Genomic DNA, 15,084 nt, shown 5'->3' with positions numbered 1-15,084 from the left:
ATTGCTACCACTGGCTTGCTAGGCAGGCAGAGAGCCAGTGAGCAAGTAGGTAGAAGCATCTACTGCTCTTACTGCTCCTTATTCGTCTGGACCAAAGTGAGAGGCAGGTGAACAAGCAGGTTGCAATGGTGAAGAAGAGGAGCAAGTTCAGGGGGCTCTTGTCAGTGGGCCCCTGCTATGGTGTGTGTCCTTGGCAGGTGTCAAACCATGCCTATCCTTGATGCTGGCCCTGCTAGCCCTACCTGGAGGTGCTGGGGAATGAACCTGGGACCCTTTGTATGCAAAGCATGTGCTCTACCACTTAGCTATGGCCCCTCCCTGGGATCTTAGTGGGGTGACCCAGCAACAGGTGTAAACTTTGTGTATGATTAGCAAAAGCACATAGATAAATGTCTTTCGTAGATGCCTCTTCACTTTGGAACTTCCTTTCAATGGAGATATGATTTTCCAGAAATAGTGCATGATGTTTCTATTTTGGCAAGAGTAAATGGCAGGGAGCAGCCTCTGAAATGGACAAAGCAGGCAACTGACTACTTCTTGCACCCTATTTTACACCTATGTGTCAACTCAGTGTCAGTCCGGCACAGGGAATTAACAGTGGCAATCTTAGCTTGGATTATTATGATTAATATTGACCTAAGTCTAAATTATGCTGACACCAATACCACAGGCTTACCCAGGGTAACATTTTATAAAGGTAGCAGAGCTAGGCTGGAATAGCCCAGAAAATATCCAGTTAAATATAAGGAGGAGGTTTATAGAGAAATACAGAAACATATACGTGTTGGAAACGATATACCTGAGGAGCTGCCACCATGAATGGAACAGAAGGGCGTAATTTCTATGTTCCTATGTCCAACAAGACTGGTGTTGTTCGAAGTCCATTTGAGTACCCCCAGTACTATTTGGCAGAACCATGGAAATACTCTGCACTGGCTGCTTACATGTTTCTTCTGATTCTTCTGGGATTTCCTATCAACTTCCTGACTCTCTATGTCACGATCCAGCACAAGAAACTCAGAACACCCCTGAACTACATCCTCTTAAATTTGGCCATAGCCAATCTCTTCATGGTCTTAGCAGGTTTCACCACCACCATGTACACATCCATGAATGGATATTTCGTTTTTGGGACGGTAGGATGCAACATTGAAGGCTTCTTTGCTACACTGGGTGGTAGGTATTTTGGTTCCCCCTCTCCCTAATTAACTGTAAAACATAAATGCATATTTCATTTCTTCACTGTAGGATCCTCAGGATGTTTTTCAGAAAGCTAAAAGGGATTAATATTTGGAAATTCTAGTTACTATTGGTTGTTTAGCATGCCTAATTAATGTTGTTAGCTTGGAGCAGAATGTTAATAGAACTGATTGGGAACCAAGCTGTTAAATATGCTGGCAAATGGTTAAAACCTGGGTCAACATCAAAAGCACAATGCAAAGATTTTCTTAATCTATGGATTTGTGCACCATCCATCTTATTTAGACAGAAATTACAGTGGAGATCTTCCCCTGGTTTCGGTGGAGGACATTAGCAAAGCCTCTGCAGATGTGCCTTACAAGCTCTCACACCTTGGTTGAAATGGTAGGGCTTTAACTAAGCCATCTTTTCTTCTATGTGTCAGTCAGGAATTGAACTTATCGTTAACAAAAAACAGATGAAAAATGTTTCTTTGCTCAAGTCAGTTTCAATCTTCATCTTTCAATCATTTGGATTTTGTGATGTTATCTTTTTTCCTTGATTCGTCACTTGGCGACAGTTCTCAGGGCATAGGAGACCTAAATTTGAAACAAAATAAACCAGTAAAAAGCAAACAATTCTACCAAATTGGCTCAGTCTCTTTAGACTGCCTTTATCCATGATCAAAGAGGGCAAAAATCCAAGTTTTATTCCCTTCACATTTTAAAGTTTAGAAGTGTTCCACTCTGGTGAAAGTCCATCTAGTGTTGCTTCTGTACAACCCCCATTCATTTCACTGCAGTTTGTAAAGAAGCAAAACTTCTAAGAAGCATCTATTTCCAGGTTGTTGTTGTTTGGCTACAGGCAGAGAGCAGAGAAAATAAACTTTTGGTCGAGAATGACATGACTCAGGCACTTGCCTCTCAAGTGCCCCTCTGCTGGGAGGGGTATCCTGCATTCAACCTGCTCTCCAAGGACTGAGAGATGTGAGTAACAGAACTATGGGATGTTGAAGTAGCTTTTAAGAAAGGATAAGAAACAAACATGGAATGTGCTTAAGGTTCAAGGTAGATGTGGTGGCGGCAGAGCAGTATGATTAAACGTGCAGGCTTTTTAAATGTAATTTTGCTTATGTTTTGATCTGCTTTGTTGGATTTGTAGTTATGACTGTAACAATTTCATAATTGTATTGGGAGCCGCCTTGGACATCCATGTGGAAAGATGGGGTATATATGTTTTCAGTAAAATGAATAAATGAATGAATAAAATAACAAACTTAGATCTGCTCCAATCACATAAAACACACACACACACACACACACACACACACACACGGGATGGGAAGTCTAATATAATGAGCAAAAGGGGTACATGAGGGAGGAGTCTGGAACCCTTGCCTGACCTTAGGTTACCTCCATTTATTCTGTCCTTGATGACTGCTTTTCCTCCATTGAACTCTGCTAATTGGGAGTGCCCCTGGCTGAGAGAGAAGGATTTGGGGAGAGAGGCTGCAGGGAGATTAAGTGACCTGCTATGTGAATGAGGTACTGAAAAGCAGTATAGAAATGTTGTGAACAGATAGATACATGATGGATGGATGGATGGATAGACAGATAGCTGGTGTGAGGAAGGCTCCTTCATCCATTTGCTCATTAAATTTGACCCTCCCAACCCCTCCCACTTTTTATATGATTAAGGGAGTTCTTGGCTTAATTGCATGGACTTGCCACTGTCACATGTGTTTGAGTCTCAAAAATGAGGGAACTAGATCAGACATGTAATGAGATGCTGAGTAGATCAAAGGAGCACATAGTAAAGTTTAATAGATCTGGTACTTGTGCAACCCAGTTCAAATATACGTATCTGTGACTGGCAGTGGTTCTCCAAGATCTCAGGGACTTTCCAGCACCAGGTACCTGATCACTTTTTAACTGGAAATGCTGTGCAATTTATTCTTATAATTATTAAAAACACAAACCAACAGAAATAAGAATCCTTTTAGTTGTTAAAGGAACTGGCTTTTCTCTCTCTCTCTCTCTCTCTCTCTCTCTCCATTGCTAGATATTTTTTTGCTCTCTTACAGGTGAGATAGCCCTGTGGTCTCTGGTAGTCTTGGCTATTGAAAGATATGTGGTGGTGTGCAAGCCCATGAGCAATTTCCGTTTCAGTGAGACCCATGCCATCATGGGGGTGAGTTTCACTTGGATCATGGCCTTGGCCTGTGCTGGCCCCCCTCTCCTTGGATGGTCAAGGTATGTATGCATTGAGTGCCTGGCATGACTAGACATTTTTGTAAGTTTGGGGAGAATGGGACTAGAAAGACTGCTTAAAGTTCCTTAAAGCACACCTTCTGTCAGGGAAATTAAAGGTGAACAACCCACAATGACTAGACAATAGTTGAAGATACCTCCAAGAAGGCAAAGGCATACCTGCCCACACCTGTCCCCTGTTAAAGTGGATGATATAATCTAGATCTGGGTGGGTCTTTGAAAAGGAACAAAAGAGACACTGCAGTTTTGAGACAAACTGAGAAAGAGGCAGGGAGTGAGCTTTGAGCTTTGGAAAGTGGGGAAAGGATACCCCCCTTTGGGGTACCTAGGCTACTTCTTTGGGGGTCTGATGTGCAGCAGTGGATTTGCTGCTGTAGGGGCGTTCAACTTTTTCCCTCTACCTATGCTTTGCTTGTACATTTGTAAATCCAAATACCACAAAAACACTTTTAAGTCCCCAGTTATCTCTTTCTCCAAAGGAATCCAAACCTGGATCAACCCTGGAACATCTCACCACTTGGGGAAGTGGGGCATGCGTTAACAGTATTACATGTTTGGTATAGCAATGTAATTTTGCAGACTACATTCTCACCCCTAACATTTTTGGTTTAATTGTAGGTACATCCCAGAAGGTATGCAGTGCTCATGTGGAGTTGATTATTATACACCATCCCCAGAGGTCCACAATGAGTCCTTTGTCATCTACATGTTTGTGGTACACTTTCTCATACCACTGATGGTTATTTTCTTCTGCTATGGACGTCTTGTCTGCACAGTTAAAGAGGTAGGTGACCCTACAAAAAGGTGAAACTTCCGCCTCACCACATATCAATTCAGGTTGAAAACATTAACCCTCACTTCATTATTTTCAGTCCAGTGCAAGCGGACTCAGGTGTTAGGACAATGCAAAGTGTTAGGACAGGGTTTCTCACAAAATGGGAGAGAAAACTTTCCACTCACAAAATGGCGGCGGATGGAAGCAGAGTTGAGCATAGTCACTGGCAATTACTGATATGTTATATTGATATCTAACACCTCTTTGGAAATTGCTAAATTCTTGCCACAGTGATTTCCTTATTTCTTTATTTCCTTGTGGCAGAGAGCTCCATATTCACCTTTCCTCAAGTAAAGAACAGACATTGACTCTGAAATTATCTTGACTTAGCTTCTCCATTTCAGGCAGAACTGCTGATCCAGAGGCTCTAAATGGCCACACTCACACACACCCCGACTCCACATGCCTCTCAATGTATTCTTACTAATGTTCTGTCACTTCTTCTCCCCTTCTGTTTTTACACTCATCTTGTTCCCTATCCCCTCCCTGCCAGTATCAGTTTCCTTCATCCTTCATCCCTCCTGCCTGCTGCTTTTACATTCACTTCCTTCTATAACACCTTCTGGTATCTCCTTCCTTTCTATTCCCAGTTGTTGTTTTTGTTGTTGATTAAATATTAACCATTTATCTCTTTTTCTAATTTCCGTCAAAGCCCGCTCTGGCCCGTTTCCCTCAGAGGAGGGACAGGGAGACCCTCCCTTCCCTCCCCCATTGAATGTCTCACTCCCATGGCCGCCTTTACTCAGTTCCACCTTCTCCCCCCACCCCCCGCCTCTGCACAGGCACACAGATGTACACAGGCCGTTCAGTTCTCAGTACCACTACCCAATGCCAGGTTGTTCTTTTGAGGCAGAGGAGGTGGTTGTCACTGCATCCAGAAGGCACAGCAGCAAACCAGAGTGCTTCTCCTTTTCCTTTCCCTCGGTCCATCTGTCCTTTTATTTATCTAAAATATTTTTATCCTGCCTTTTGAGGTGAAGCTGCCTCAAGGCGGTTTACAAAATGAAAATTTAAAACAATAAAACAGAATTAACAATAACTTTTCACCTGCCTTTCTCCCATTCTTTCTCTGCCTTCCCTCATAACTGGCCAGCTAGTCCTTTCGTCGTTCCTTCCCTCCCACTCTCTAACCAACTCCCATGCTTGTGTATGCACTGCCCATGCAGGGAGCTGCTTCTGGCGTTGGCTCAGCAACAAGGCTGAGGTGTGGCCAATGGGCGGGATGGTCAAGCAAGGAGGTACTGGGAGGCTTGCAGCACTGAGGCCCACTTGAAAGAGGGCTGAAGGCCACTGGTGGTTCCAGGCCCACAGACTGAGAAATGCTGTGTTGCGATAATGGAAGTTCTGATTTTGTAGCTTGGGTTCACTTCTGAAACCTAGTAATAATGATTATTATCAAACTGCAGTTTGCGTAAACTAAGACATTCCCTGGAGTTTGTTCTGCTTTCTCAGACGTCAGTGTTAGTAACGGAGTTTCAGAGATGTTCTTCTCTAGCATCCCAAAAGGCTCAGTTTCATTATGAAGAAATGCAAATGTTTCTGTAGACTAGAGGTGCATTGCTGCTAACTCCGGCAGCCATTTTAACATCTCCTCCCTCCTGCCTGAGCTGCATCTTCTTCCCACACTGCACTAGGATGCACAGGGTCTCTGCTCCAATTATTAACTGCCCAGTCCCAAACAGTCCTGCTGCATAATCTGTAACCACGTGCATTTGTCATGCTTCTAGGCTGCGGCTCAGCAACAGGAGTCTGCCACCACCCAGAAAGCTGAGAAAGAAGTCACCCGTATGGTCATTATCATGGTCATTTCCTTCCTTGTTTGCTGGGTCCCCTATGCCAGCGTTGCATTCTACATCTTCACTAACCAAGGATCTGACTTTGGCCCTGTCTTTATGACCATCCCAGCCTTCTTTGCCAAGAGCTCTGCTATCTACAATCCAGTGATTTATATCGTAATGAACAAACAGGTAACTTGGCAATAATGCCGTAGCTTTTCAACAATATAATAATACTTTGAATTTATAGCACTTTCCTTAAGTGCCTAAAGTGCTTCCTATATATATTATCTTAATCGTGTGTGTAACAAACCCTGTAAGGTAGGCCAGTTTTATTATCCACTATATTACAAATGCAGAGAGGGGGAGGCTGAGAGATAGCAGCTTCCCTAAGTGATTTCATTGGTGAGTGGAGATTTGAACCAGGCTCTCCCAGCTCATCCTCTACATTTATCTCAAAGCTCATCCACTCCACAGTGTGCTTAGATATAATGCCTCTTGATGGGTGCTTGTAGTAGTTAATATGAAAAATCCCATATCACCTGTTTAAAGCAGAGTGGTGTGGCAAGGGACCAGGGAAGAGGTTCTTACAAGCTCTTGAGAATTATACTAGCTCTCAGCTGATTGCCAAAAAGCCAGCTCCCCCTTTCATTTTATCAAAACAGCAAGCTGCTAATGACTTTCACCAGTTGTGAACCATTCACGGCAACAGGACTAAGCTCAAGCATATTTTCAGACCATGAATTATAGCATTATCGATTACTTCCCTGAGAGCTGGATTGTGCCAAAGAATCAGCATATGGTCTCAGAGGCTTTTCACTTGCTTTGAAATGCAGCACAGCCTTTGCTGTCTGAATGGGCAGAGGGGGACAAAATAAAGCAGTGTTGTTCATGCAAGACTACATTGGTAGATGAGCAATAGATGGCCCAGTAAGTTCAAATTCAGTAGAGTCATGTAACTACAGTTCAGATGGACTTTTCTGGATGCCAGCATGCACTGCTGACCTTTTGACATGGGTCCTGTAGCAGGTTCCTGACGGTGAATGTTCCACATCATGCTGATGTTGTTTTTTGTTTGCAGTTCCGTAACTGTATGATCACCACTCTCTGCTGTGGAAAGAATCCTTTGGCTGAGGAGGACACTTCTGCTGGTACTAAGACAGAGACGTCCACCGTCTCCACAAGTCAGGTTTCCCCTGCATAGATCCACTTTGACTTCGCAGCATTTCATTTGTATGGCCGCATTCTTTTCACCTCTGCCACCTTCACTATCTGCCATTTGCAACTCATCTAGCAGAATGAACTCATTTCTGACTGTGATTAGCAGACGAACAAGGCTGTAGGTCTTTTTGTGACCAAGCTAACTGGAGCAAATCAGTTCAGGCCCATGGCCACGGCAAATCACGTGAGTGGATAGCCCTGCACTCTAGGGCCATATGTACCCTGCAGATCATCTCACCTGTTTGGTGCGGCATTGGCTTGCATCGCCACAATGCTTTAATTTTGATCTTCAGCTGTACAATTTGTGAATATAAAGTTGTCTGGAGCCAACTGGCTGTCCCTAAAGATGTATCGCCACAATTGGTTCCCACCTTCCTCCTAGGTTCTTTTTTCAGCTTTGTATAAAATGAACCATTGCACATTCATGGCTAGCGGTCAGATCTAGGTTTGTTGTTGCTGTTCTTCATTTCTTATTGGAGCTTAATTTAACGGTATAATCGAAGAAAAATGTATCACCAAAAACACACACTTCTGTGCACCCGTGAGCAGCAAAGATGACAGTCAGAACACCCAATTCATAATTATTTCATATCCTTATAGAGTTTTGTAGCGTGAAGTGGGGTGCTTGACTTTCTTCATATCAGTACAATTTTCAGTACAATAAAACTGCAGTACACCACACTGATATCAGCGCTCATATATTGTCATTGAAAATAATTGTGAGCAGGATTTACATTTCAGTTCAGACATGCGCTGCATTTACCTTAAATTATTTTATTTTATCTATTTCTAAGGGTGTTTCCAGTTGAGGCTTTTATTGTGAAATCGCTCTGCCTCATTCACTTAGTTTTATAGGAGGTCCAGATGATGTCGTCTTCCATTTGTAGCCCTCCCAGGTTTTCCCACCACTTCCTCCATCTTTGTTTTGACCACTAAAAAAAATGGTTTAAGAACCACAAGAGCCATTGTTGGCTAGTTGGCTGCAAACACATTTAATAATAAATACATTAAAATAAGTTCAGTTTGGTTGGGATATACAGGGCCTGGGGATAGGCTGTTGGCATGAAGAGGAACGAGGGGATACTGACTAGGATGCCGAGACGAAAGATGACCCAAGAGGCAGAGGGGATCTGAAAGGCAGAGTAGGCAGTGTTTTCAAGATATGAAGACTTGATGGAAGGATAGGTAGAGGAAGCAGAATGCTGAAAGAAACAAAGGCAGAGTAGGTAGGGAGTTGTGAAGGAATATGGGGCCACTAAAAATAGGCTGACCATACGTACCGTTTTAAATGGGATAGTACCGTGTTTTTCATATTTCCCGACCGTCCCGTCGTTTTAATATAAATGTCAATTTTGTCCCGTTTTTAATTTTTTGTAAAAAAGTGAACACGTTTATCATAAGGCTCTATGCTAATCAATTTGTGCAGTAAAACTACTAGTGTGACGAAAGAGGAAGTTCAATTTACTTTGTCCAGTCAGGGCCAGGCTTCTTGAGTCTGACGATCAGACGCCGCCCCCTTGCTTGCCTGCAGTGGCGGGGAATTCAAGAGGCGGTCGCTAAGCCCCATTCAGCATGTGGGAGCCAGGAGGGTGAGTCTTACTGTTATTTCTACCATCATTCCGTCCATAGAGATTCTTTCTGCCCTACATTCAGTTTGATTCGGACTTTTCAGACTCATATTTCGGTTCAACGGGCTGTTAGCTATTTTTTTTATTACAGCGGAACTCTCCTCTGTAATAAAAACCCCATTCCATTTTTGTCATCCCAATATCCCATTTTTGTCTCAAGGAAATATGGTCAGCCTAAATAAAAAGGAAGTAGGGAAAAACCACACATTGGGCCTGTGGGTGAGCAGGGTTGTATGCAATCTGTAGGAAGTGAGGTGGATATGCAAGCATACTTAGGGAGGAATGGCCAGGAGAAGAAAAATGGTAAGCAAGCTATCATGAAAGGAGGCCTTCGTTTTATTTAAATAACCATCTAAATCTTTGATTTTGTACATTGCTTGAATTGCAGACGGGGCCTGGACCCTTCACCTTTTGTGATGGCTCCTTTAGCTACTATTTCAGGAGGCTATTTGGTTCTGCCTTTTTAAGAAGAAAGCCCAACAGTCCAGCATGAACAAGCCATGTGAGTGAACTGGAAGAAACAGTTTCACTTTTGCAGCATACAGTCCTGTATGCAGAACTGGCCCACCCATGAAACAGGGTGAGGTGCTTGCATTAGGCCGTGGAGCAGGAGTGCCGAATTGTGCTCCGCTGCTCCACCCGCACCTGCATAGCCTTCAGCAGGTGCTCTGGAGAGCCCTGCAAGCCACTCTCCCGCCATGGCATTTGCCACAGCGAGACAGTACAGCCCCCTGCCAGCCAGCCACTTCCCTCATTGTGTGCGTCCGAAGTGGCTGCAGAGCTCTCATGAGACCCACACAATCTCCTGCAACAGTCCCGAGAAGTCTTGTGAAAGCCCCGTGTGGTTCTCCATAGAGCTGACATCGCAGGTACAAAGGGGGGGGCATTGGACGGGGGGGGGGACTGCAGGGGTGCAATGTGGCAGCGGTGCATCTTCTCTCTTGCCTCGGGTAGGAAGAGACCTTGCACTGGGCCTGCCTGTATGAGTGGTGGTTGAGCCTGCATAATCTCCTCAGGGACAAAAACTGAACTTAGATGAACCAGTATCAAGGGACAATTCTCAGTTAAGCTGCACTTATTTTCCCTCCTTCTGATCCAAGTTTTTCTGTCATGGGTTTTCTCAGTGAGTAATAGTAATAGGCGAGGTTTTGGAAGAAATCTGGTACATGCTGCTGGGCTCACATAGTAGTTACAGGTTCAGATAATTTGGTTAAAATTTAGGTGAGGGGGAGCCAAGGGGTCGGCCATGTGGATTTCATTAAGGGCTGCTCAAACTTAGCGCCATAATTCCAGCACTGACCATGTATGCCTATGGAATATGGATATTAGCACAAACCAACTGAGAATGGTTAGTTGTTTGCTCATCTCTCTTCCTTTTGTCTTCTTCCTCTTCAAACACTAAGCAAAGGCCTGAGTTAGAAGAACTTTAAGCAGCAGAGATTCACAATATCTTCTTTGTACCATGTGGCATGTTTCCATGGTAGCATACACAGGTTGTCATGTGGCTCTTATTTCTCTCATTTCCCTCCCCTTTTCCCACACAAGACCACACAGCTTCTGACCTTGAATTTCTTACCAGTCTTTGGCGGCCACCTTTCTTGCTTTCAGCTGCAATTCCATTTGGCAGCTGCCCAAATCGGAAGCACTTGGCCAACACTCTCTCTTCAGAGGATTAATGGGCAGCTAGCTTTTCTTCACTCCATAACAAGCAAACCAACTGAGCATATGGACCTGAGATTTTGACATATGTTTGAAGAGCGGCAAGATGGCATAGTGTAATTGTACTGAAGTATTTGGATTTTTATATTTAGCTCAGTTATTTAAAAAAATCTCTCTCTCTCCCTGTTCAGAATTATCAATGTTGGAGACTATTTCTGTACAGTGCAATGATCCTCTCTGGATTTTAATCCTGGGCAGCTTTGCAGAGAGTGATAGGGAAGGTAGCAGGAAACAAGGAAATCTTCAATAAAGAGATATTTGCAAGGACAGCCCTTCTCATTAATTTTACTGACATTTCTACAAGTTAAGCTCTCTGTACTTAAGCTGGCACCTCATTACTTTTTTGCATGCAAGAGGAGTAATTTCTGGTAGGAATGAGGAGGAACTGGCAACTCCAGTTTTGCCTGGATATATTTAATCTAAAAAAAAAAATTCATAAGAAGGTACATTATGAAATAGATGAGTGGAAGGGAAAATACACCCATTTTCAACTTGGGATTTAAGCTTTGATTTATTTATTTTTACGATTAATCACCTAAAGCATTAACTGCCATTTTTGACAGCCTTACAGACTGTACTTAATATGATTGTGGGACTGCATGTTGTAAATAGCAGGAGCCGACTGAGTAGTCCTCACTTAAGATTCCCCAAAGAGAAAATAAGTGCCAGAAGCACCCGTGGGAAGACTTCCCTGGAGAGAGCCCAAAGCATAAGACTTTCTTTAACCTACTTCTGCAAGAGGATTTCAAATGCACAGCAGAAAAAATGTCACAGCCCTAGTAATATTACATTTTCTATAAATATGCCACTGAAGCAGGGTTGATCTAGTTGAGCTAACATGTTTCTCACCCTCAGCCCTGATACAATCAGAGATATAAAGACAAATCTTCTCATTAGAGTAGTATCACTTTACCTCATATTTAAAATGAAAAGGGAAGAGATACCAGAGTCTTAGAGCATCTCTATACCAGCCTAAAATCCTGCATTTAAAATGGGGCTTTCTGCTTCCGTTTTAAATGGAGGATTGCAAGGGACTCCTTTTACACGTGCTTCCTTTCTCCCCTCCCCTTTCCCCCTTATCTGAGTCTTCCATATGTTTCATTGATCTAGCTCCTCTTCTTGCTATTTTCCCTTTTCACGGAGGGAACTCAAGCGGAATACAAGCTGGGTATTTGATACCTCATTATCACCGATCTATTTAAAAACAGAATAAAGGTCATTTAGTGCAGTAGGCGCCCTAGAGGTTAATGACATCATCTAAAGGACCCGCAAACTTCCCCGAGTGAGCAATCTCAACAGGATAAAAGCTCCGTGTGAAGAAGCCCATAATGGCTGGTTCTTAAGCTGCTGCCTTAAATTAATCTAGGTACAAAATATTTATTAGTTACATTTTTGTCCCACCCTTCCTCCAAGAAGCTCAGGCTGGCATACGTGGTTCTTCCACACACCCTTTATACTCATAACCCTGTTGTGGGGGAGGTAGACAGTGGACTGGATCCAGAATCTGCCTCGTGTTGCCAGAAAGGCTCCCCTAGGCCCAGTGTTTGAGGATGCCCCTTCCCATACAGCAGATTAACAGCTTCATGTAGAACAGCTCTGAGAAGGGAGCTGGTGAGGAGCAAGGTCGTGACTCTCTCCCAATACAGAAACTTTTTGAATCCTTACCCAGTTTTACATACATTTTTAGACCAGTCCTGACACCAAAGTCTGCCAGATCAAACTTTCCAAAATAAAGGGCTGCTTTGGAGCTGTGGGGCCCACAATAAGGGGCGTTCATTATGTGCTATAGAAGCGTGAGCCTACTGTGTTCTATGGGACCAGGATGTTCCAGAAAGAGAGATCCTTTAAATTAAGAGACATCTGGCAACCTTACTTCAACCAGTGGCTGGCACCCAGTGAGAACTCCCAAGTGGAGGAATGATGGCTGTTAATGCCTCTTAATTATTTGGGAAATTCCTGGTGACCCAGAAATTTCTTCTTTTCGTCATTCATTCTGCAATCTCCTGCATGCACGCTGGCAGCCTGACAATCCACCCAGAAGGCTCCCATGACCCAACAAAATGGAGAACCACTTGCATATACAAAGCCTGCTGTGAACATGCATTCCAGCAAGAAGGGAGTGCCTCTTGCTGGGATCTCTTTTAGCATCAGACCTACAGGTTCCCCCAATCTCTGTGGCTATTCTACTCCATGATTTCCTAAAGCTGCAGGCCAGCTAGGAATGTTGCCATAATCGTCGAGTAATCTAATCATTCCTCCTCAACCTAATTTATGCTTTAAAGTCTGATTCTATGATTATTTATTTGCAAGTATGTCCCCCTGTGTTCAGCAGGTGCTCACTCCCAAGTAAGTCTGCCCTAGTGCTGTATATTTGAATTCCGCTCCCCCTGTTCCAAGCATTTCAGTGAGAAACAGTGCCATTAAAACTAATTATGCTGTAAAACAGATTCCAATTAAAATACAAAATGCCACGAGTTAAATTTTCCACATGCCAGCTTACTGCTGGTTGCTAATGGTAGTCCATACTGGAAAAGTCTTGGAACCCTTTTAGGAAATGGCAAGAACTGAACTTTTAATAAATTAGAATGAGGTATTTGTAGGGATGTTAACATCCCAGATAGCTTTTATATAACTGTGGTGCTGGAGAAGACTCTTACGAGTCCCCTGGACTGCAAGGAGGTCAAATCAGTCAATCCTAAAGGAAATCAACCCTGACTGCTCATTGGAAGGACAGATACTGAAGCTGAAGCTCAAATATTTTGGCCACCTAATGCGAAGAGAAAAGTCACTGGAAAAGACCCTGATGCTGGGAAAGATTGAAGGCAAAAGGAGAAGGGGACGGCAGAGGATGAGATGGCTAGATAGCATCACCGATGCAATGAATATGAACTTGAGCACGCTCCGGGAGAGAGCGGAGAACAGGAAGGCCTGGCGTGCTATGGTCCATGGGGTCACGAAGAGTCGGACACGACTTAACGACTGAACAACAAAAGCCTTGTTTACATGCACCTTTTGGACTCACACCACATTTAGCATGCTTGCTCCTGGCTTTAATAGATCTGAGGGCACTGGACACTTCAGGCATCCCTGTCCCCCTCCACTTGCTATTGGGCAAAAATAAAATCCTTCCTGCCACAGTAGGTGGGGGAGCAGAGTGGCAAAACAAGAGGGACCCTTGGAACCGTCGAGCAGGAGGCACAGGAGATGTGCATACCCCCAGTGCTCAGAACTCCTTAATCTTGGCAGAGGTGCAGTTGAAACAGCCATACCAGCAGCAGCAGCAGCAGCAGCAAGAACAACAACGTCATCTAAGGCTAGGGCTGGCCCAAGACATTTTGCTGCCTGAGGCAAAGGACAAGACAGCACCTCCTCAGGCAGCTTAATCCTGCTTCAACACTGGCGATGGGATACCGTACACCAGAGGTAGTAGGTTAGTTTAGGGAACCCAGGAACAGGCTGTGTGGCATTTATAGCACTGATCTCCAGCAGTGGGGTAAATAGCCAGGCAGTATTATTTGGTTCACTCCAGGAGAGAGCGCAGGACAGGAAGGCCTGGCGTGCTATGGTCCATGGGGTCACGAAGAGTTGGACACGACTGAACAACAACAGTTATTTGGTTCACAATAATAACTAGTTGAAGGCACCCTATGAGAACATTTAAAGGAAACTGTGATGCATGTTATTAGGGTGAAACTCCCCGCCAACCCACCTGCCCACTCCAAATGGATGCAACACATTGGACAACCAATAGGGCATCCATCCTCCCCTTTGTGGTCCTGTTGCAGAACCCAGAGTCAGAGAGACCACGGAGTGAAGGAAAAAGAGATTCTTTATTTAACGCGCGGGCTTAAGGCTGGAATCGTTTCCAAAGAGCCAGAAGCCCCGATTTACATTAGCACATTGGTTTTATAGACATTGTGACATATATGAAATGGCTCCTCCTCTCCCTCCCGCATGGGGTTGCAATCCTCAACATTTTTCCTCCTAGCACCATTGTTTATAATACAAGAACTGGGTTATAGGGTAGCCATGATAAGGAGAGAACAGAAGAGAACAGCAGAGAACAAGATATACAATTGTATGACCTTTGACAAGATAAGGAATTCCTGTGTCTCGTCAGCTTACAACAATATATTCAAGGGAGAAAGAGCTCAGCAAGAACATGAAGCATGAGACTGCATGAGGCTACTTAGTCTGACCCCGATATGGCTGCTACATTCCCCCCTTAAATGCATAATTTCATTACAATTATAGCATTTCTGATAACTATACAAAGCTTTTTGTGACATACATATTACTTAGCCTTTTGTTGGGCTATTAGAGCGTAGAGGGCAGCAGTTTTACTAGCTGAGACATAAAACAGATTGGTTAAACAGCTCATAAGACAAGGAACGCAGAGACATAACAGAACTTTTATGAACAATACTGGTAGAATTAGGATGAACAATGCTTTTAAG

General features: G+C 43.7%; 1 protein-coding gene across 1 annotated transcript; it reads left to right on the top strand.

Annotated features, from left to right (window-relative positions):
- The first annotated feature begins 799 nt into the window (after positions 1-799).
- Positions 800-8,084, top strand: RHO (rhodopsin). Its single transcript, XM_084840270.1, has 5 exons — positions 800-1,176; positions 3,263-3,431; positions 4,068-4,233; positions 6,012-6,251; positions 7,141-8,084. The coding sequence occupies exons 1-5, from the start codon at positions 816-818 to the stop codon at positions 7,261-7,263; spliced, it is 1,059 nt and encodes a 352-aa protein (XP_084696396.1). The 5' UTR covers positions 800-815; the 3' UTR covers positions 7,264-8,084.
- The last annotated feature ends 7,000 nt before the right edge of the window (positions 8,085-15,084 follow it).

This window comes from Heloderma suspectum, chromosome 2, assembly GCF_057233095.1.
Source record: "Heloderma suspectum isolate Gila_16-S chromosome 2, 16-S_ref, whole genome shotgun sequence".
In the NCBI taxonomy this organism is placed as follows: domain Eukaryota; kingdom Metazoa; phylum Chordata; class Lepidosauria; order Squamata; family Helodermatidae; genus Heloderma; species Heloderma suspectum.
The sequence above is the reverse complement of the archived record's forward strand: the minus strand, read 5'-3'. Positions and strand labels throughout refer to the sequence as shown.

Coding starts and splice junctions, on each gene's coding strand:
- RHO (XM_084840270.1), top strand. CDS start 816: ATGAATGGAACAGAAGGGCGTAATTTCTATGTTCCTATGTCCAACAAG. Junction 3,432..4,067: donor CCTCTCCTTGGATGGTCAAG/GTATGTATGCAT, acceptor GTTTAATTGTAG/GTACATCCCAGAAGGTATGC. Junction 6,252..7,140: donor ATATCGTAATGAACAAACAG/GTAACTTGGCAA, acceptor TTTTGTTTGCAG/TTCCGTAACTGTATGATCAC.